At 45.5% G+C, this 21,565-nt stretch overlaps 1 protein-coding gene across 1 annotated transcript in view; it reads left to right on the plus strand.

The window, feature by feature from the left end:
* The window catches only part of LOC146182644 (protein tolkin-like), an 803,125-nt gene that overhangs the window by 682,475 nt on the left and 99,085 nt on the right, over positions 1-21,565 (plus strand). The window contains exons 9-10 of the mRNA XM_084608884.1: positions 16,999-17,144; positions 18,840-19,035. Coding sequence (XP_084465010.1) covers positions 16,999-17,144; positions 18,840-19,035 — 342 coding nt within the window. The remainder of the gene's footprint in view (positions 1-16,998; positions 17,145-18,839; positions 19,036-21,565) is intronic.

Here is a 21,565-nt window from a genome sequence, read left to right on the forward strand (position 1 = left end):
TCGTTTCTTTTTCTTCTTCCTCAGCCCACATATAAAGCCCCGCATTAACCAATCCGTATGAACGTGCCTTAGTGGCCTATAGGGGTAACGTGAATGCCAGGGTCCTAGCAGGCTGATTCTGACATAACCGTCCCATGGGAAACGAGAGACCCAAGTTGGCAGCCCCTGCCAGCCCACATATAAAGCCCTGTATTAACCAAGCCGTATGAACGTGCCTGACGTGCGCTATGCCGACCGCTTTTGTTTAACGTGGGGTGTGAAGTCACGCGCTGCGCCGCGGCTGCTACCGCGCTACGCTGACCGCTTGAGTTGGTAGCCCAGCTTTCACCCTAGTATCACGTGGTGTGTGACGTCACAGCGTGACGAGAGTGTGGCCGCGCCACGCTGAAGGCTCGAAACCTAGAGTAGTATTGCTTTCGCTATAAAAATGTTGCACCCGATACTAACCCAGGCAGACGTTCCGCTCGCGTTGCCAATCACGTTCACCCTACAGATTCCACGATCGTCGACACAGATGCATCCCGAACTAACGTCGGAGCGGCTGCTTACTGAGTTGAGAGCTGTAGCGATGTAGTGACGCATACCCTCGGTCCTTACATCGATCCTCCTCCTGCAATGACTCTCAAGACCATGCCAATAGTCGCCAGTATACAAGACCGTGCCCAAGCATTCCCAAACCCTTCAGGATATACCATATACACTGGTTCAATGCAGGCTATACGCGCCATACATACGGGTCGCATTCCTGAAGAACTGCAGGATGATCTGCGCAGAGCTCTCACCAAACTACGTCCCAACATTGTCACACTGAGGTGGATTCCTGGTCACGCTGGAATCCCAGGCAATGAGGTAGTGCATCGCTTCGCCCGCGAACTTCAACACTGGGCGCGTGGGACTACCTGGCCTTATCCACCCACGTGGGACAGTGCTCTTCACTACAATAAACAAATCAACAGTCACTACCACAACATTAAAGAAACTCTTCGTACACTTCCTCTTCCTGATAAATCCCTCACTACCACGCAAATACGCATTCTTAGACGCATACAACTAAATACGCTGCTTACTCCTGCCAGATCGTTTCTATACCGAATCAGACATTCCCCCGCATGCCCAAATTGTTCCGAACACTATACAAACTTAGAACATTGCATGTTTTCATGCCCTGTTGCAATTTAATCCCCCCACTTTCCACACCCTCCTCCCCCAATGTGGCGGACTTGGTTAGCAGCTTATCAGCTGAAAGATCAGTTGGCCTTGGTGACCCTGGCCCAGGACTTTCTTGACGCGTAGTCATGTGTTAAATAAAGTTGTTTCCTCCTCCTCCTCATATTCGAAGTTTAATACGAAAAGTGTAAAAATATGACACTTAGCTGAGCGGAAAAATGAACGAATCCCTACATCCGTACATAGCGCGTCGCAGCATATTTTAGGGATGAGAAATTGCTCACTTACCTCACAGAGCCGCGGCCAAGGACCAAGGAAGGCCCCGACCATGGTGTTCCGTTGAAATCCGCCCGGCCGATTCGGTGAAGCCAAACCTTGCTCCGCGCCGCAGCTCTATTCGCGGACGGTATTCTGAATGACCGCTTGCCATCACGCTCATTTGTGCTGCACCCGAAAGCGCAGCAACCCGGCATTTTAAACGAAAGACTCCAACGAACAGCGCGAAAGAAACGTGAACCGCACATAATACACGACGATATGCGTCGCGCGCCCGTAGCTTGCACCGCTGTAAAGGAGGAAGCTGAACAATCAGAAAAGAAAAAGCGCGCCAGAGCACGTGACGGCGCTCGGCCAATGGGAAGGTCGAACGCCGGAGAAAAGCGCAGGGAAGGAGGCGGGCCGCAATTTTCACATGTTGGTGCTACATTTAGATCATTGAGCGGTTTTAGGCCCCACTAGGGTGCTTCGAAGCGAGCGGGTTCGCATCGAGGCACCCTAGGCCTCAATCATCAATCGCAGTTGATGATTTCCGGAGTACCGCGAAGGTCCCATCACGTGCTGGCAACCAAGACCGGCGCGGCCATGAAGATTCCGACCGCTGGAGGCGCGCCTCTGGCGCAGTTATATTCAAGTCAAATGCAGAGGACATTTTGAAAGCAACCTGTGCATTGCCTTGAAGAGCACTTCGACTACTTTAGAAACAGTAAATTTTGCGAGTTGTGAACTGTAAGCTTGTATGGAAGGCTGAGCGGCGACCTGCATGCGGATCATTCCATTCCTGCCAAAGAACTTTATAGATTAATCCGACATATCTTGCTATTCTGTTGGGATTTTCGTGGTATTGTAATCACTCGCAGTTTCTTGGCTTCATCGATTACCATCGTAAGTGATCACATTGAATGATTCTCTATAGAGATGCAGATTCCAGCTAACTGTACGTCGTCGCACATGCGCTCGCACACTTTTACGCAAGCTCACGCGTGTTTGCTTGTTAAACATCTTTATTTACACAATAAAATCATTATCATTATACATTATCACTCATCGCTAAGCATTGCTACTCGTTTCCAGTCAGTTGAGTCCATTCAAGTCGTCGTTCGACATATTGATCCTTTCGTTGTCATGATGAGTCACACCTAGTCATTGTAGTCAATATTACTCATAGCTAAGCATATTTACTTATTTCCAATCAGTTGCAGCCATTTCAATTCGTCGTTTTACATACTGGTCGTTTCGTAGTAATGATGAGGCAATGCTATTCACTGTATCATTACCACTCATGGTTAAGCATTTTCGCTAATTTTTTATCAGTTGCGGTTATGCAGGTCATCGTTTGTCATATTGGTCGTTTCGTAGTCATTAGCTATCAAGATTAGTCATGCGTAGTCATTTTACTCATTTCCAATCAGTTCCCGTCATTTCAATTCGTCGTTTGACGCATTGTTGTTTCGTAGTCATGATGAATCTTACCTACTTATTGCACTCATTACTACTCGTAGCTAAGCATTTTTACTCGTTTCCAACCATCTGTGATCATTACAAGCCATCGTTTGACATATCGGTCGTTTTGTAGTCATTAGCAGTCATGACTTGTCGTATGCCTAGTCTTTATAGTCATTACCACTCCTCGCTAAGCATTTTTACTCATTTCGAATCAGTTGTGGTCATTACAAGTCGTAGTTTGACATACTGGTCTTTACAAGTCATTATTAACCGTCATTATAAATCATTAGCATTAGTCATTAACTATATCGATGTCCATACCGTTTATTCATTACCTATCACCATCGGTCGTTTTCATTCTTATTCTCCCTCCTCACACATCCGCTATTTGCGAGCGACGCACAGATCACGCGCACACATTTTCGCTAAACGAGCCTAGAAAGTCTTTCGCCTTTAAAACTTTTTCGGACTCATGCAGGTTGCTGCAGCAGAAGGCGCTGGCATTCTTCTGCTAATTCTTACAAGAAAAAGATGCCCGGATGCCAAATACAGCAATCTCCACACACGCTGTGCCTGAAGTTTGGTGGCGGACCCAAGCTGACCAATCGGTGGCGCAGGAAAAACAATCGCGCTACTCTGAAAATTATCAAGTGACTCTAGGCCCGACAGAAACGAGAGTAACGAGGCGGGTTAAACCAAAAAGTCCAACCTTCAGTTGCGTCCTGATTACTCATGCAATCCACAGCAGAAATATATTTATACTTCAATGTTGGCGCTGAAAACTATAAAAAAGCTTGCTCTGTAGGGCTCGGAATTCTTTTGCTCCCCGACTCAAATTTTCTGTAGCGCGCAGACATGACGCCCCACGGTCTTTTCTGTAGGTCATCATCATCAGCCACACTCACTGCTGGGCCTCGATCCTAATCTCGTTCTAGTCAAGGGGCAAATATGTCGCCGGCGTTGACTGTAGGCGCACATAAGCAGAGCTCTTGTTTTGTTGCAGAGAACACTTCTGAAGGGACAAACTAATCACAGAGTGTGGAACAACTTCAGCGGTTACACTACCGGAGCAAGGGAAGGAAGCTTTTTTTAAAGGGAACGCTAATACACTGGGGTCACTGACGCCCGAACGGCCTTGTAATTTTGAGCATGTAGACCTGCTCTTCGCAAACCAAAAAACCAATGCTGTACTATTGGCAAACGTACAAAAAAAATGCTTAGCCCTCAACATTTCCCGCTAGCTTGTAAGAAGTCACGATCATCGCTAAGAGGTTTTTCTGAGAATCATGTTAAACTGGATACACGGAAAAAGCGCATAAAAAAGGTCATACTGGCACGAACCTTTTTAATCGTTATTTCTTGCTGCTGATGCCAGCTGACATTCGGAATATTAGTCTACTTGCACCGCGTAGTATAGACCTCTGCCTGTTTGCAAACGCAGGGAGGACGGGGGCGCGCCGAAGGAAAGCCGGCTTTGCGGACAAAAGCGTCATCTTCCGCCGCGTCTCCGTGCTCTCAGGAGCGGCGGGAAGCTGCCCGCTGCTGCGCACTTTTTGCTTCAAATCGTGCGTTAGCCATATTAAGATCCGGCACAATATGCAGCACTCCTTAGTACACGTACCAGTAAGCAATTTTTACCTTGAAAAGGATGACAGTTTCGGCATGCATGTAATTATTTTCGTTCCATGAACTGGCATGCCCCGTTGCGGACGACCTGAAGTCCTACCAAACGCTTGCATTTCATAGCACTTAAGCATGATGGAAAACGAGTCAGTGCAGGCATATTACAGGCATCATTTTCTTTCCTTTCTTTTTTTCTTTTGAAAATGTTCGGAAAAGCTACTGCTGAGACCCACGAAGCGTGGACAGTTGTGAGCAAAAACAGCAGCGCATGCGCGAGTTTCGTGCTTCGCTGAATGATTTTCCTCCCAAGTACAGACATTTTTAGTTTGTGTTACGTTCAGCCAGACCAAGACAAAGATTATTTCCGCCTAGTCGTATCATTCAGTCACCTAAACTGTGTTACAGGGAAGCTAGCAATACGACGCAAATGAGCCCCGCGGTATGGAAAGTAACAAAGTGTGTCACCAAGCAGTCCGGGACTGAAAATCGAAAGTACGTAGCTAGTGTCGCCGAGATGCGCCTTTATCATTTTTGTTGTCGCACAATATTCCCAAAGATGTGTCTCTAATGGGTTGCAGCCACTCACGTCGGCTTCGACATTATTAAACGTTCTTTTAATCACCTTTAGCGGCTTTATCTAGATGTCTCTTCAGCGACATTAAGCGCAGACGGATGCAGAGGATATTGGTATATAGTTCGACGACCAGCGAGCACCTTTTGCTGCTATCGCTGCCGTCGAGTTGCTTAGTGATTTCAGGGCGTAAGTCAGAAGTAATACACTCTGAATCGCTAGTTGGTTCATACTAATTGAACGAGTAAAACTGCGCAAAAAAGACGGGACATAAGAAAACACACAGGCACAACCCCAGCCCCAATAAATAAATAAATAAATAAATAAATAAATAAATAAATAAATAAAGCCCCAATAAATATTTCTTTTCTAGTACCACGCAAGTCTCTTTGTTAGTTGCCAATAGCATTGTCATTACAACGAAACAATAGAAACAAGGCGAGTGAAATTTGCGTATTGCTTTTTTGCAACTACTTAAGCACCGTTCCGTGCACAATCAACAAATCGCTTGCCCATATCCTTGCTTCATTAACGATGATACGTTTGCGCGCGATACTGTTAAGCACTGGCTGTAATTTTCTGACCAGCAATGCTTCATTCGCATAGGCACCCGAATTATTAACGCGATAGCGTTAAGTCCGTGTTCGCCGAAAAAACCGCCGTCGGCGGCCGCCGTCCGTCAGCGTTGGCGTTGTGAGCAAAAAATTACGACCATGGCGCTGGCAGATGGTAGATGGCAGCTGATATGGCCGAACCGTAAGTGATATTACGTTTGTCAACAGCAACCAACTCAGGCCTCTCCTTTCACATGGGTGGGTGATATCAGAAGCAGCCTGCTAGGACCCTTGCATTCACGCTGCCACTATATATCACGCTCGTAGCTTACACTGTCGCACCATACCCTTAGAGGTGGAGCTCAAGTTCCCCCTTAAATTTTAATAGTAATATTTCTGTGGAATGTGTTGTACAGTCACACCAGCGTAATGCCTAATTTACGCGTTTTGAGATATAGAAAATAAAAAGTTAGTGTATGCAACGTAATAACGGCTTTACAAAAGGGAAACATTGCGCCTTCAAAAACGCTGTAGTCTGAATGCTACTGGTAGTTAAATGTTAATCACTATATTTCTTCGCGGCCCTCTTTTCAAGAATTACGTGCAAGTGCAGAGCAGCTCTGAGCAGCCTTTCACGTTGGCTGCCGACTCTATATGTGCTCCCAGCAGCAAATTAAAGCTAAAATAGCTGACTAGTTTCTCTCGCTTCACTTGGGATTGTTTCAAAGAAAAAAAATGCGTTCCAAGACGCTTTCTCATTTTTACGAAGGAACAGAATCCTGTTGCACTGAACCTGAAGAAGGGTAATGAAAGATAATTGTTGGACCCAGTGCCCTAAACTATTTTCTGTGAACACCCAGAGTACCACGCCGGCCATTTCGTACAAGGCATTGGGTCAACCCCATTTCCTCGCGGTGTGAGGAAAGCGGGCTCGCACTAATTTTTCCATGCCAAATTTTACTCCTTTCCACTCGCAGTGGCTTCTCGTCGCTGGCAGAATATGGCGAATAATTACAAAAGAGGATTAATGCTTTAATCAACTCCGACCGTCTCGCACACCAGCGGATGGACGTGCCTGCTCAGTGCTTGCTTGCTTTCGACAAATTTTTTTCCGACCCCTGCCGGAGTACGCAAAATTCAATATTCCTCAAATCTTGTATATGATCAACTATAGTGGCGATGGAGGTGTTCTGTATCGCAACGCTGTTCTTCCTCCATGGCTTTTTATGGCACTATCGTGGAAGCGATGGAACCCAAGGCTCCTGAGCTTACTGCGGACATCGACCGCCGTAAAGAAACGTCTCGTTCATCCTAGCAATGCAAACAACCAGAATGGCTTCGGCAAGGTCCGCAGCAAGCAGGTCAAATACAATTACAAAACCGACTTAGTTTCGGCTTTCGGAAAGTTGTGTATTTTGTTTCGAGTATGCCGAAGTAAAATATTTGATGAAACAAGCACGAAGATGGGATATGTGCGCACTACTTACCGCGACTAGTCATATAGTCTCAAGATCTTTTTGAGTTAGGCTTATGTTACCAAATGTCTGCGAATTCCACTCTTCGTTAATCCTCACAGTTTCTTGTTTTTGTTCGCTGTCAGTGTGGCGAAACAAGCTGAACCTGACCGCAGTTTGATAACTAGCTCAAACAATGGACAGCGCTGTCCATTGACTCCATTCGCTAATGGAGGCCGATGCTTTTCTCTCGGTGAGAAAGGTTAGTTGTACAAGCCCTGCTGAGTTGGCCTGGCCTCATTTTCAGGCCTTTCAGCTTCCACTGTTCTGTCAATAATGTCCCACAGCACTTTTGTATGTTCCGAATGGAGCCTATTTTTTGCGCGACACTAAACGGCACGTGTCGTGCTTTCGCCGGGAATATTTGAGGGAAACGAAAGAAATTTGTTAACTTCAGCGGTTCGTCTCTGTATTCAATTATCATGCCGCTTTGCGAGCGATGCGAAAGACGGCATCACTATGGGAATATATTCTGTCGGTCCGTATGTCCTTTTGTCTTCGGCCCGAACTGAACAAGTCGACCTTAAAGCCTAGTCTCAGGGATGCTTTTGCATCCCCGATTGTCTCTATACTATTGTAGATTCCGGAATCCTGCCTGGTTCTCTCGACTGCACCTTTTAAAGAAGCAGCGAAATGAGGGGACATGGGCAAAACAATGGACCACTGGTTTTCGAAGATATCGTAGCTCGGACGTCTTTTCTTTTGGCCTCGAGATTGAGCAGAGTCGCCACCTTGCGGCTCAGCGGCGAAACCTACTTAGTGTAGATGCGTTTTCGCGTCGCGTGCCAGCCCATAGTGGTTTACGCGCGCGCATGCAGCGTGTACAGGAGTGTTTTTGTTTGTTTTGCGGTTCCCGTGCTCTTTTGCTTACCTATATGCCTCTTGCAAAAGAAATATGAACAAGCTGTTACCCCACGCTCCATTAAAGCATTAAACAAAATACTTGTCCGTATCGAGCATGTCATGCTTGGATAAGCACATCATCCGTCGCGGTCTTCGGAGATTCTTTGACACGTGGTGTCTTAAACGACGTGGTACTGTCGTTTGCGCCGTGTCAACAGTCTATAAAAGTTAATGCAAACGCTCAGAAATCGCATGTTCCGGTTTCTATTTGGAATACCGCAACTACTAAAACATATGCCACCGCAGACTGCTCTGTATAGCAGAATGCAGTTTGAACAGGCCACTCTATGCCTGCTATGCCTTCTGTATGCACGATAGAATTGTGTGAGTACTTTTTTTTTTTTTGCTTTTAAACCTCTGTCGTGATGTCTCAGTGGTAAGGGCGCTCGACTGCTGATTTCGAGAACGGGGGATTCAATCACAACCGTTTCGTAGGCGGCGCTCCTCTGCTGTGGGATTTGACTGCACATTAAACAATCCCACGGGGTCGATGTGGTGGTAAAAATGAAAAAAAAAGGACACCGAAACTAGCCTCTGCAGTCATTCGTCATCGTCGATGTCGCTTTCATGAGTTAAACCCCGGGCCAATATGCATTTATTTTCCTTCCTTTTTTCTTTTTTTTTTTTTGTTTGCTGTTGAAGGCTTCTGCGCATCCGTAACAGTGGTAGTGAGCACATTTTGCTTTAGAGAAATGCTCGAATGTTTGGGAAACATCTTCCCTGCACCTAATTGTTACAGTAAATATTACATAATACACCTATATCAATGTACTTCACTGGTAGCCTATTATAATCATTATAATCCCTTTTCGTCGAAGTGCTGTCTTCCGAGCAAACTCGTCGTTTCTGACAAGGGGAGTAAAACAGCTTCATGTGGGCTTAAATATCGGTGTTTAGTTCGGGAATAAATACACCTTTATAGTCGCATGATAAAATGACCTCCATTTCTTTCGGAATAGTTTTCTGATTGATTTATGTTTGCAACTAACCCCCCTACGATGATGCCCAATGGGCGCTGCAGGTATTTGCAATAAGTAAGTAGATAAATAAATATCCGGCACCTGTTTTGGAAGTCAGCCTAATATTTTACTTCGCATAAGATTTAGTCACTGCTAAATAATTAGTGATAAAGAAATCTTCATTCTTTAAAATTGCTTGCCAGAGCATGACAGTGCCCATGCGCAGTTTATGACGATGTCTTCGCAGGGAGTGATTCGTAGCTTGCACTTTAACGTTACTGAAAATTAATCGCTGATTATCGTAAATTTTGTAAAGTTTGTAAAAGTTCTCTCACACGATGACATTTATTGGCATGGCAAAACAAAATAATTACACTACTAATTTATCATTATATATCAACATCACACACATCAGAAATCCCCTATACTTTCCTCGGTTTCAGGAAATCATTTACAGTTAGTGGCGCATGCAGTAATACACTATCACATTCTATGACAGCGGCCGCAAAAAGCATCCGCGTCTTTGTGAGCTCGGCAAATTCAATCCACTCAGCGCTGTACACGTGAACAATCAGCTTTCCTGTGCGGCGAGATTTCCTGTATAGTGTCGGCGTGATCTCATTTTTGAAGAATATTTGTGCTTAGTTGTCTAGCCAGACTTGATGTGCACTCAGTCTAAAGCAACTCGCCATGCAGTGCGCTGTCAGTGCTGCATTTAACCTGCTTAACCGTCGACTGAAGCACGATATAATTAACCAGGCTTTCTCGATTAATTCTAAAGTATTGCAGGTCAGAGCACGAACCTTGTGTCTGCGTGGGCTTGGCACTAAATTCGCCTGTCTCACTCGCATGAGACACGCGCACACTGTTTAAAAGTCGATAAGAAAAACAAAGCTGTCATTAGGCAGGCCCAAGTATTAGGTGCGTGAGCGTGGTACTGCGCAAGAAACGTGCAAAATAAATTAAAAAGACTGGTGGTTGCGTGCCTTGTTTTCCTAAAATCCGCGCTTCTTCTGCTGCATTGGCGAAATCCTTGAATTTCTTTCTGCAATATTGCAGAAATACTGCAGAAGACACGTTTTCATCACCAACAAACCCGCCGTAAACTCGGAAGCAGCTAGACCTACGCCGCGTGCATTTCTGCGAGCGCCGCCGGCTGCCGAACCACAGTATACCAGAGCGACGGTGGCGCCACCTCTAGGTTGATCTCGCTGCGAATAGCGCTTTTTTTTTATTCTTTCTCTCTCTCTCTCTTTCGCTCGCTGAGGCTGTTTAGTTTATGTGCAATGATAAGGGAGCCATTCAAGAATGTCTGGCAAAGAAAACACCTGATTACTCAATACTCCCAATCCGCCACTCTTCGCCGTAATTGAAAAGTTTGGCTTTGCTGCGAGAGCGCAGTGTAACGCCACCTTTGCCAATCAAATCGAAGTCTCCGGTGCACTTCGCAAAACAACCCAATCTGCCCTGGCTCCGGAAAGTACCACGCTTCCTTTTCTTTTTGCCTCACATCAGTAGTGCAAAGCCTGCCCCAAGAGGAAGGAAAGACCCACTAGTAGTTTTCTTTCTTTTATTGTCTCGAAAACAAATCACACTCCATACTGGTGCGAGTGCCTTCCGCGCAAGTGCAGTAATGCGCTGTAGAGGAAGAAAACAGAGCTGAAGATCACCAGTGACCGTGTTTACGGAGTGTACAGGCGCAACGAGCACATGTCCGCTTTTGCCGCGTTTGCCTCACGTCGCACTTCGATCTTTTCATTCATTTTCGTGCCGAAAAAGTGCCGCGAAATGGCATTCTTGCGATTTTGTGCTTTGTGTAGATAAAATCTTTAATACTATCAGCAGCCACGCATCTTCATTTAACTCCCGAGGAAATGTGACATCGGTCTGATAGAGACACGTGCGCGATTTCTAAGTACTACGTGGCGCACTTCAAGAGAAGTTATTGGTGGAGGTACGAGCCAAGAGCAAGATCTCAAGCAAAGCCTGTGCTCTTCTCAATGGAAGTGTTGCATCGTTTATGGATGCATCTGGTGCGGATACATGCGGTGAAAACCCCGATGATCATTCGAGTGGAAATTGCGTGCCATAATGACTTTCACAAAGCCGCATAGAGCTGCGATCGACAAGCAGCGCAATGACGGAGCCGCATCGGCGGCTTCTCCGTTCCTCAAAATGTCGTCACGCGATGTCTTGGCCAATCGCGGGCAGCGGCGCGACCCGTGGTAAGCCCCGTCGCGCAGGCTGCGTATTTTTGCTGGAAAAAGACTATTTCTGCTTTTTTTCAGTCTGATTTCTATCTGATATTCGAGTTCGCAGCATGAAAAAAGTATGGGTTTCTGCTGAAAGCCCGATTTTTGAAAAAGGGCTGCAGTGTCCCCTTAACGGCCGAAAGCGACTCAGACTATTGAGACGCCGTAGTGGAGGGCTGCGGAAATTTAGACCATCGAGAGTTCTTTACTGTGCACTGATATCGCACTGCACACTGGCGCCTTGCTTTCGCCTCTATCGAAAAGCGGCCACCCTAGCCGGGATTCCGTATCGTTGGGTTCAGCAGTCGAGCGCCTTAACTACTCAGCCACGACAGCAGATCAGCGTCTTTTTAAATAACTGCTTCCACACATTCTGTTATCCAGAATGCCAGACTGTGCACGAGACAGCGTTCTGCGCTTCTTCGAAGCCACTTGCCGCTCGTATGTGAAAAGAAGCGAAGCTCGTCGCAACCGCCGGGAAAATATTATTGTATGGTCCTGGTTACGCAGTCACGTGGTACATGGGTCACGTAGCCTACAGGTCACATGCACTTGGCTCAGTTGAACTTTGTTTTTGTTTTTGTTTTTCTTGCGTGAGAAGCGCTGATGACTGAAAAAGAGCAATGTGCAGAGGAGGAGGAGGAGGAAGTATAGAGTGAGCCCGATTCTCGGTGTTCGCATTTTTCGGCTTTCGTTCTTTTTCTTCCGATAGTTTGGCGCGGTGGCTGCTATGCGATGCGACAATCTTGAGTGTGCTTCTTCGCAGCGCGTGGGAACTGTGCGTTTGCTTTCCTCGTTATAATGAAAACATGAAGAGTATACTGACCGTGTGTGATCGAGTACCTAGCTGCGTATAAGTTAGCTGCACATACGCGTGTACGCGCGCCCATACAAATGCTTTTTTTTGTAGTTGCGGAAAAGAAATAATTGCCAAGACTTAGACCATCTTCCAAAGGGTACGCAAACGTTGACGTTTGGAATTAAGCTGTGAAACTTCGCTTAGCTTATGGACGGACAATTTTCCGTCAGTATAGTTGCTTCACATAACCAGCATAACTAAGGCACAGAAACGGATGATTGAGCCCAGTGCTCTACGCGCTTTCGAAGCAGACATATCTTTAGCACCCCCTCCGCTGCCGCATAAGCCACCGCAGCCCATACCTCACTGGTAGGTAGGGGCAAAGGGAAATAAGCATAAAGTTTCTTACCCTATGGTAACAACGTGTATACTGCTCTGTTCTTTGCTCGTATGGCGAGACCCCTCCCCCCAACACACACACACACACACACACACACACACACACACACACACACACACACACACACACACACACACACACACACACACACACACACACACACACACACACACACACACACACACACACACACACACACACACACACACACACACACACACACACACACACACACACACACACACACACACACACACACACACACACACACACACACACACACACACACACACACACACACACACACACACACACACACACACACACACACACACACACACACACACACACGCACACACACACACACACACACACACACACACACAGAATTAAACGAGAGCCGAGGTAAAGTGGACAGTAGCCGAGTAGCTCTAAGCCGTTACTGTGAAACCGCGCCGTCTGCGTTGGCCAGCCTGCCCGCCCCTTCTTTCATCATTTCCTCACTGCTAAGAAGGAAAAAGGAAGAAAGTGAGCGTGCTGCTATGCTTGGAGGACAGCTTGACCTTGCTCCCCCCGTTTTAAGCGAGCGCCGAGATCAGTCAGCCGTCACTCGTTTGAATGCTCTCGGACATCCGGCCAGACTTCAGGCTCATCCTTCCCGCGCATTGGACTTGAGAGGGATCTTGCAGCCCCCTCTAAGTCCCATGAAAGAAAGAAAAAAAAAACACCGACATGGCACGCAGCACTCACGCAGCACCCAGGATCTGCAAAATACCCTCCAGGAACCGCCGCCGGCTTGAACAACTTGCCTTGCCGCCCCTTCCCTATAATCTCCCTTTTTGTAATGTAGTTAACGCGCAGTATCCCTGAAGCTCTTTTTCCACTGGCTGCCTTTGTCATTATGTTGGCGCTTCCCTAAGGTTTTCGTTGGACGATAGTTGTTGGTAACGAAATTCAAAGTTTCTTGAAGGCATTTCATTGGCAACGCGGCACACGAGTTTTTAAGCCTTGAAACGACGAAGATTATGTGGGGAAAAAATGTAGTTTATGCGATGACGATTTGACCCGAGCTGACCCAGGAACGTTCTTTCGCTCGACGAACATCTGCAATGCACCCCGTTTCTCTTCGCAAGTGCGGTGCGCCACAAGCAGGTTTACAGTACTTAGAGGTGAATATACCCTAAACGTACTTGTTTTCAACACACGTGAATGTGCGCAGCAACATTAGCACAGGAACATAAGCTGACGCAAGGGAAAACCCACAGAGCCAGAGTTTTCAAATCTTCTGCCACGCAAACCTGGGTGGATGGATGGATGGAATATAGGAGCCTCCCCTTTGAAACGGGGTGGTAGCAGTTGCTATCGTGCTCGTTTTTTTTTTTCCTATATCTTAATTATTCTTTTAGATCGCTTAACTATACCATCATTCTATTTATTGAATTTTTGTTTCTACATTATTAACGTTATGTTATTTTTCTGCTTTTAAGCCAGCGATCTTCCATAGTTTTTTTGCTAGCTTCAACCGCAGGTTCATTCACCCGGCCGCTGTTATCTCTAATCCCCAATGCCTCAGGAAGAGTGACTTTGCCTGCATCGACTTCCGGATGAATATCATCACATTCGAGTATAAGATCGTTAACCTTTCTGGAGCTTGTGGCGCCCCTAGCGGCCAAAAGTGAAAACCACGGCGTCACAGGCTTCTATTTGCACACTCCGCGACTTGGCGAGCGTCAGATATATTGATATTACACCACGAACCCATACATACGATATTAGTAACAAAAGCGAATGTTTGCACGTTTTGTTTGTTATATAATAGCACGTAACGATAAAAGGCGAACAAACCCGTTTGTGTATCATACGCTGGCTAATGAAAAGAGTGCTAAGAAATCACATCTGAAGGTATTCATGACGCTGCGCAGTACATTATGCTTTATTTTTTTATATACATGCAATGAACTTTAATGATTTATAGTATTGCTGTGAACCATTCAAAATCTTATTTCTTCTTTTTCGAAAGCCGCCGGCATGCGGCCTTGTCAATGTAATTTTAGCGCTTAATTATTTGCTTATTGCTTAGTTCTTATGCGAGCGCAAGTCAGCTGAATCAAGAGTTCATTCAGTTCACCGCCAGTCTTTTCATTTGCTAGTTTTGGCATCGTCACCAACACGTGGCAGTATAGTTACGAGAAATGCTCCAATCTTGAGGCACAAGTGTTGGGGCAACACGGAGAGCTGTGGAAATAAAAAAAAATTGGTGGGTTTGAGCATGGCTTGAGCCTAGTGATAGAGCGAAAGCTGTGTGTGTTGCAGCGATAGCCTCTTTAACACCTGGTTTTCAATCCCCAATTTTTCAAAATTTTTATTTAAATTAGACTTCGTGAAAAGGAAGGAGAATTACACTTTTCAGTGGAAGCCACTGCATTTTGGACACCTGCACCTAACCAGGCAAAGATCATGGTTTCGTATCTTTTCTTTTATACTGTACATTGCTTTATAAGAAAGGAAAGGCGCGATATCTGCCAGACTTGAGAGAAAGAAGATGGGAAGCAAAGAGAGTTCCCGTAGTGAAAGGCTACGGAGTAATTTGGCTATCCTCTGGGTCTTTAACGTGCGTGGGCATCGTACAACCCAGGGCTGGCTCTTCGTTTAAGTTAGTTGTTGGGGAAAGGAAGGTGCAGTATACATTTGGGTGAACACATCAAAATCGTGGACAAACACATTTGATTAGGTCAAGTTCACTTGAAGGGCCAATTTAGTGTCACACGAAAACCTGCTATAGCTAGCGTAGTGAAGCTTTCGCTTCCATTGTAAACTGGTTTACAAGAAAGGAAAGGCGCAGTATCTGTCAAGGTCACTTGAAGTTGAAAGCCTCCGTGACGCTGACGGCTCAAAGTGCTGCAGTAGTGAAGCTTTCCCTTCAAAATTACAGGTGTAACTTTAGAGATGGGCAGTGTAGAATGAATCAGGGAGCAAAAGAGAGTCAAGGTCATTAAGCGAAGTCAAGAACAATGGGCAAAGGCTGGACATGTCATTCGAATGCAGGATAGCTGATTGTCGATAAGAGTAACCAATAGGATTCCATAAGAAGGGCAAGCGTAGCAGGGAGCGGCAGGAAGTTAAATTGACTGATATTAGACAATTTGCAGGGGTAAAATGAATGCAGCCAGCACAAGACCGGGTTATTTGAGGAGTATGGGGGAGTCCTTCGCCCTGCAGGGGATATAGCCCGGCTGATGATAACGATTATGTCTACGACGTTTTGATATCTATGCACAGTAACGTTATTTTCGATTCTCATGCTCGAGGTTAGAGGCCCTGAAAACGATCGCTGAACGACGCTGATGGAGGCCCGCCGCGCGTGCTGATGCAGGCGGCCGTGTTCGGCACCCCGACGTTTCACGTTTGCCACCAAGCAAGAAATGTAATTGCTCTGCGTGGCTAAACTGGAGCCGTATAGATGAAAGGCCGCGGATTGAGTGTGCACGAAAGCGCGAGCGAAATGCGCAAACGGAATGATGAAGCTCGGCGTGCGAAGAGAGCTGCCCTTAATGGCCCCAAGAAAATCTGCGTTTCCACATCCAAGTGCAGATCAAAATTCCGAACGTGTACCGGTCTTCATTCACAGCAAGCCACTCAGAAGATTCACATCGCCGAAATAACTTTATTGAAAAAAAAAAAAATCGCGGCCGCGCAAAACATAATGCATTCGCCTTCTCATATGTGAGCAGTTTGAATCCTCTCTACCGAGTTTCCTTTTCCTTACGTACATGAACTTTCGTCAATTCCTAATGAAAAGGGCTATGCTAAGGCTGCCTGTCGGAAGCACTTGGCTCGGACCATTTGCATGGCGCATGAAAACTTCCCAATGCTTTTAGAGCTGTAATTAAAAAGGTATACTTCATTTGACTAATTATTCATCCAAGCTGAACAAAAAATTCAAGAGTAATCTTTAGATACATTTTAAAACATGATTTTCAATTAAATTCGGAAAAACACATAAGCATTTATTTAAATCTTTGTCAGCTATACTTTTACACTGTGTATACTAGTCTCGGTATTGCCTTTACATTTAAGTCGAAAGGCAGCGAAGTTTCGTGTTCATCTGATTGCTTTACGTCTCACTATTCAAGCTAGACCGTCCGAACATGACCTGCCACCTGCGACGAGGTGGAAGATGAGGAGGGAAGGCCCTCTGGTAGAGGAAGCATGGAAGCGCCAGACGAAAACTGGTCAGCAGAAATTAGTAAAAACGATATAACGAATCGAAATGAAATGAGAAAAAGATGAGAATCGGAACAAAACAAATTGAAGTAGATTGGTGCGTCCAGAAGAGTTTAAAGAGAATTGGATACAATCAAACTTTGAATAAACTGGCGATTAGAATAAAAGTGCTATCACATCGATACAGTCGATGGTAATAAGGTTATTACACTCTGCATGTAGTATTGCGGAAGATCACGCATTTGCGATATGCCTGTAGCGTTTTGCAAATGCCACATGTCAACACCTGACCAACCAATCTACTCTGCAGCCGTGTGCGGCGGCGACGTTGTGATGGAGGAAGGTGTGCTGCAGAGCCCCAACTACCCGGACGACTACCGGCCAAACAAGGAGTGCGTTTGGAAGATCACTGTTCCCGATGACTATCAGGTGGCGCTCAAGTTCCAATCGTTCGAGGTAAGCCTGAAGACGCATACCCACCGCGTCAGAACGCTATCAAAGTGAAGGACGCCGAAGTTAGCGTAGAAAAAAAAAGGACGTAGCGAGGACAACACCGGCACTCATGTTGTCCGTTCTCTACGACCCTATTTTCGAAATAACTTCTTTAAAACATGGAAAAGCAACTAACAACTACATGCGTCGAAGAATATGTATGCGTGCATGTGGGCGCGCGTCCGAAGTAGAAAAGGCTGAGTTGCACTTCCGGAAAAAACGCTCGTTCATTCGAAGTTTCGGACGGAGCTTATACTTTCTGAATAGTGGCGTTACGTTTTTAAGATGACTAACCATGAATTGCTTCCTTTCTGCGACAGTGGAGCTAAAATTCGACAAAACTGAAAATAAAAAAAGAAAGGAAGTAGATCATTTCAGCTTTTATTATTTCATCATCATCATCATCATCAGCCTGACTATACCCACTGCAGGGCGACGGCCTCTCCCATATTTCTCCACTTAACCCGGTTCTGTGCTAGCTGCATCCACTTGACCCCTGCGAACTTCTTAATCTCATCTGCCCTCCTAACTTTCTGCCGCCCCCTGCTACGCTTTCCTTCCCTTGGAGTCCAGTTTGTCACCATCAGCGGCCATCGGTTATCCTCTCTTCGCACTACATGTCCTGCCCATGTCCATTTCTTCTTTTTAATTTCCACTAGAATGTCGATAACTTGAGTTATTATTTTTAGTGTGATGAAATGCTAAGTTGACTTCTTTAGCTTCAGGTCACATCGTGCCGCATGATGAGAAATGGCTGGGAAACTTTTACAACTGGCATGTCCACCACCCTTAGCGGGCGAACGTTGGTCAGTGGGCGTGGTAGGAAGAAGGTAATAATTTCTCGACTGACGCAAGGGTCCTTTGCATGCAGCAGAACTGGAGTAAAATCTACATATTTGCAGTATCAAATATTTTTTTTTTTTCTTTTAATCTACCCCACAGAACGTGAACATCCTCACTAATGAATAGATTCTATGACTTAACAACAGTACGGATTTAATTATCTCACGCTGACGTGTGGAACGTTCTGACAAGCTTGTGTAGGCAAATACCACGCTCAACACTCGGAAAGCTTTTGTAGGAAATTTCACTTACAAACAACAAACCTAGGTGACCACTTTGTGAGGTGCATTTTGTAGCTGCCTGACTCAAAATTCCAGCTACCGTAATATTTAAAATCATAAACGTCAAAACAAAATATTTTATTCATGTGTCCTATCACACAACAGGCAGGGAAATGACGAGGACGCGCATCGAAAGTGGCATTGTTATGTTCTAACTGTCCATATGCAAAACACCTCTAATCAAAACCTGGCTGAAATGATATTACTTTCGCTCTCAATCAAGAGATGATCAAACATTGTTTGAAGGTAGGAATCAGCACAGATGAGCGGGGGATAAACAGAACAATGGGAGAAGGCGGTGCCCCAAGCCATACTTCGCAAAATAAACTACCATGTAAGGCATTTGGTCTAAAACAACAATAGCCACTACACCTCCTCAACTAGAACACTGGTCAAGCCGCAAGATTTTCTAGCGTTAACGTTAAATGCTTTATTGCCTATAACCCTGGTCACATTTGCCGCGCAGACAACCACGTAGTCCACGTGAGTTACAATGTGTCGCTGCTCTGGGAGACATAATCGTGCACCCACACAGGTGGAAAACCACGACAGCTGCGTGTACGACTACCTGGAGGTTCGGGATGGCCATGATGCAAGCAGCCCTCTGCTTGGGAAGTTCTGCGGCTACCGGACGCCTGAAGACCTGCGCTCCACCACAAACCGCATGCTTGTCAAGTTCGTCTCCGACGGGTCGGTCAACAAGGCCGGCTTCTCGGCCACGTTCATGAAAGGTAAGGATCGCGCCTGCCTTTTTTACGCCGCCTATTCGCCATTTCCGCATCCTCCTATATTCGATTCGGCCTGTACAGGGCGTTAGCGCGGAGTCGGCGCCTTCACTAAGCCAACGCGCTGTATGAAAATGACGCCTTCTGCTTAAAGTCTTACCTAAATGTGTCAGTGTCTCAACTGAGTAGAAGTAGAGGTCTCCAACGTTTTCTTCAGACTGCGGGAGACGCTAGATTGCGTGAAAAAATGATAACTATGGCAATGAATACTTCGCGAGGACTGCACGCTGCTAGTGCTTCTTCGATAACTTATATCTTAAGAATCTTCGCTCTTGTAAAAACAAAAAAATTATTTAGCTCCTTTAGATATGAAGACACCTCTATATTAAATTTAAGTTTAAAGGTGCTAATATGATTGCCATATATGTTATATGAAAGGCTGGCCAAAATGCGCTGTGTAATAAATTATTCAGGCAAGAGTTCCGCTCTCAAAAAAGGCACACGAAGAACATGCATCGTTTGTTCTCATCAGAGATAACATTTAGATAGGCATTCTTTGTTTACATGAACTTTCGCCTTGGTTACCCGCCTTCCATCTGCGGAGCCTCGAGAACAACTAGGCCCGTGTGAGTTGTGCAAACCAAAAGAAGGAATTCATTGAACTGCGATTCGCACAAGCATAAAAACTAAATATTGATAGCAGGACGAACCTGTACAAAATCGGGAATACTGCGGATGGCTACGACAGTTCCATATACAGAAAGTCAATAAATGCAACAGTTGTAGGAGAACGCGGCGCAACCACCATGGAGCACACAAAATAATTTCATGATTATTAACTTAAGGCAAGGCTGGAAGAGGGTGCAATTAGGAATGGATTATACATCGATATATACAGTGCTTTAAGTCTGGCTTCATCGGAGGGGGGTTTCTCTAGTGATTCGGCATAGGTGGAAAGGGAAATAGAGGGAGAGAGAAAGTGGCTGGTGGCCTGCGTCGCACATATTTTGTACAAAGGGCGGAAGTTATTGTTCTCTGTCTTGAGTTTTAGAACATGTCTTAATCGTTCTTTTAAAGCTCACTGCAGACTTTCGGAAACATTAAAGAAAAAAATGTGATGAAAATCACTGACAAAATTGAAAAAAATGGCAGTCTGTTTCGTATTCATACAGCCCTTGTACATTCGAGCGCGAGGGGTCTCAGGCCTTCTTAAGCTTTAATGGGGGTGTCTTGGGCCCCCCGAGAGCTTTCTGACTTTAAGCCCTGGGACGAAGGATTGCGAACCGATTGTTCCGGGGCGAAAAAAAAAAATGCAAGGCGAAAAAAAAAAATATTCTCTCGCGTCTTGCCGTCTCAAAAGCAGTCGGACTTGCTTGCTAGCTAGGCAAGGTTGAAGCGAAGCTGCCTACAAAGGACAGTTGGCTCGGGTCCGCGGGAGTCACCTGGCAGAGTAGATTTCCCCAAAGCGCACTGCTCCATAATCTGCCACCCCCGGAAATTGATGGCGTGTGTAAAAAAAAAAAAAAGAAAAAAAAAACGAGTAAAAAATTAAGTTGGGACGGACAACCCCTGTACCTGCAATACGTCAACAAGTTTCAAACAAAACAAGAACTAATAAGAGAAGCTTTAAAACAAGCCAAAACGCTCAGTTTAGGAGAAAAGGACATTTATAAAATAAAAATTGACGCAGTGGTGCAGATAATTGTCCTAAGGTGTATGAGCGAGCACAGATGAACGATGATGGCATCCCCGTGCGTGCTGATTTATTATGAAGAAAAAAGGTCATTTAACTAAGAAAAATGAGGGTGGCAAAAAGGCGCTACCTCGACAGGAAGGAGTCTAATTTTTTTAAACCTTTCGTCGGGCAATGAGCTGCTAGGTCCAAGGACAGTGGTCGGAACACGTCGAACCTTCGCGACACCCGTATCATCCGCAATTTAGGAGACGGCTTGTGACACCTTTGAAGGTCATTTCAGTCTACGACGCTTATCAGTGGCTTCTTTACAGAACTAGAATGTTGGGGGAAGATAATGCGGCAGTACACCCAGAATACACCCGAAAGTATTGCGCAGTTCCCTCTCAATGCAGTATTAACACAACAGAGACCAAGAAAACGGATTGCAAGTCGACAGTATGTAAATCCGCACAAAAATGTCAAGTCTGACGTAACAATAATGTGATGTGTGGTAAGGCGGATATTAGGGAGCAATAAATGGTAGATACCTGCTGAGACCCTGTTTGCCTGAAGTTACTGACCTGAACTGAGGGAAACATTTGCCCTGAGGAAAATCACGCCGACAACTTTTCTGCGCTTTGTTTCTTTGCTGGCTTTTTCTGCTTGCAATTTATGTTTTAATGTGTCTTTTGCGTGGGAGGGTGTTCCGTTGTCATTATTTGAATCAAAGCCTAATCGCGCGGTGATGAGACGAATACATTTACCTTTTGGAGTATTGAGCATTTTCTTTCAATCCACCTCTGCGAAGAGAACTTGCTACCAAATGCAGTCCCGTCTGAAATGTTTTGTGTCGTTTAAATC

Source organism: Amblyomma maculatum, chromosome 7 (assembly GCF_055883805.1).
Source record: "Amblyomma maculatum isolate TAMU_Amacu chromosome 7, ASM5588380v1, whole genome shotgun sequence".
In the NCBI taxonomy this organism is placed as follows: domain Eukaryota; kingdom Metazoa; phylum Arthropoda; class Arachnida; order Ixodida; family Ixodidae; genus Amblyomma; species Amblyomma maculatum.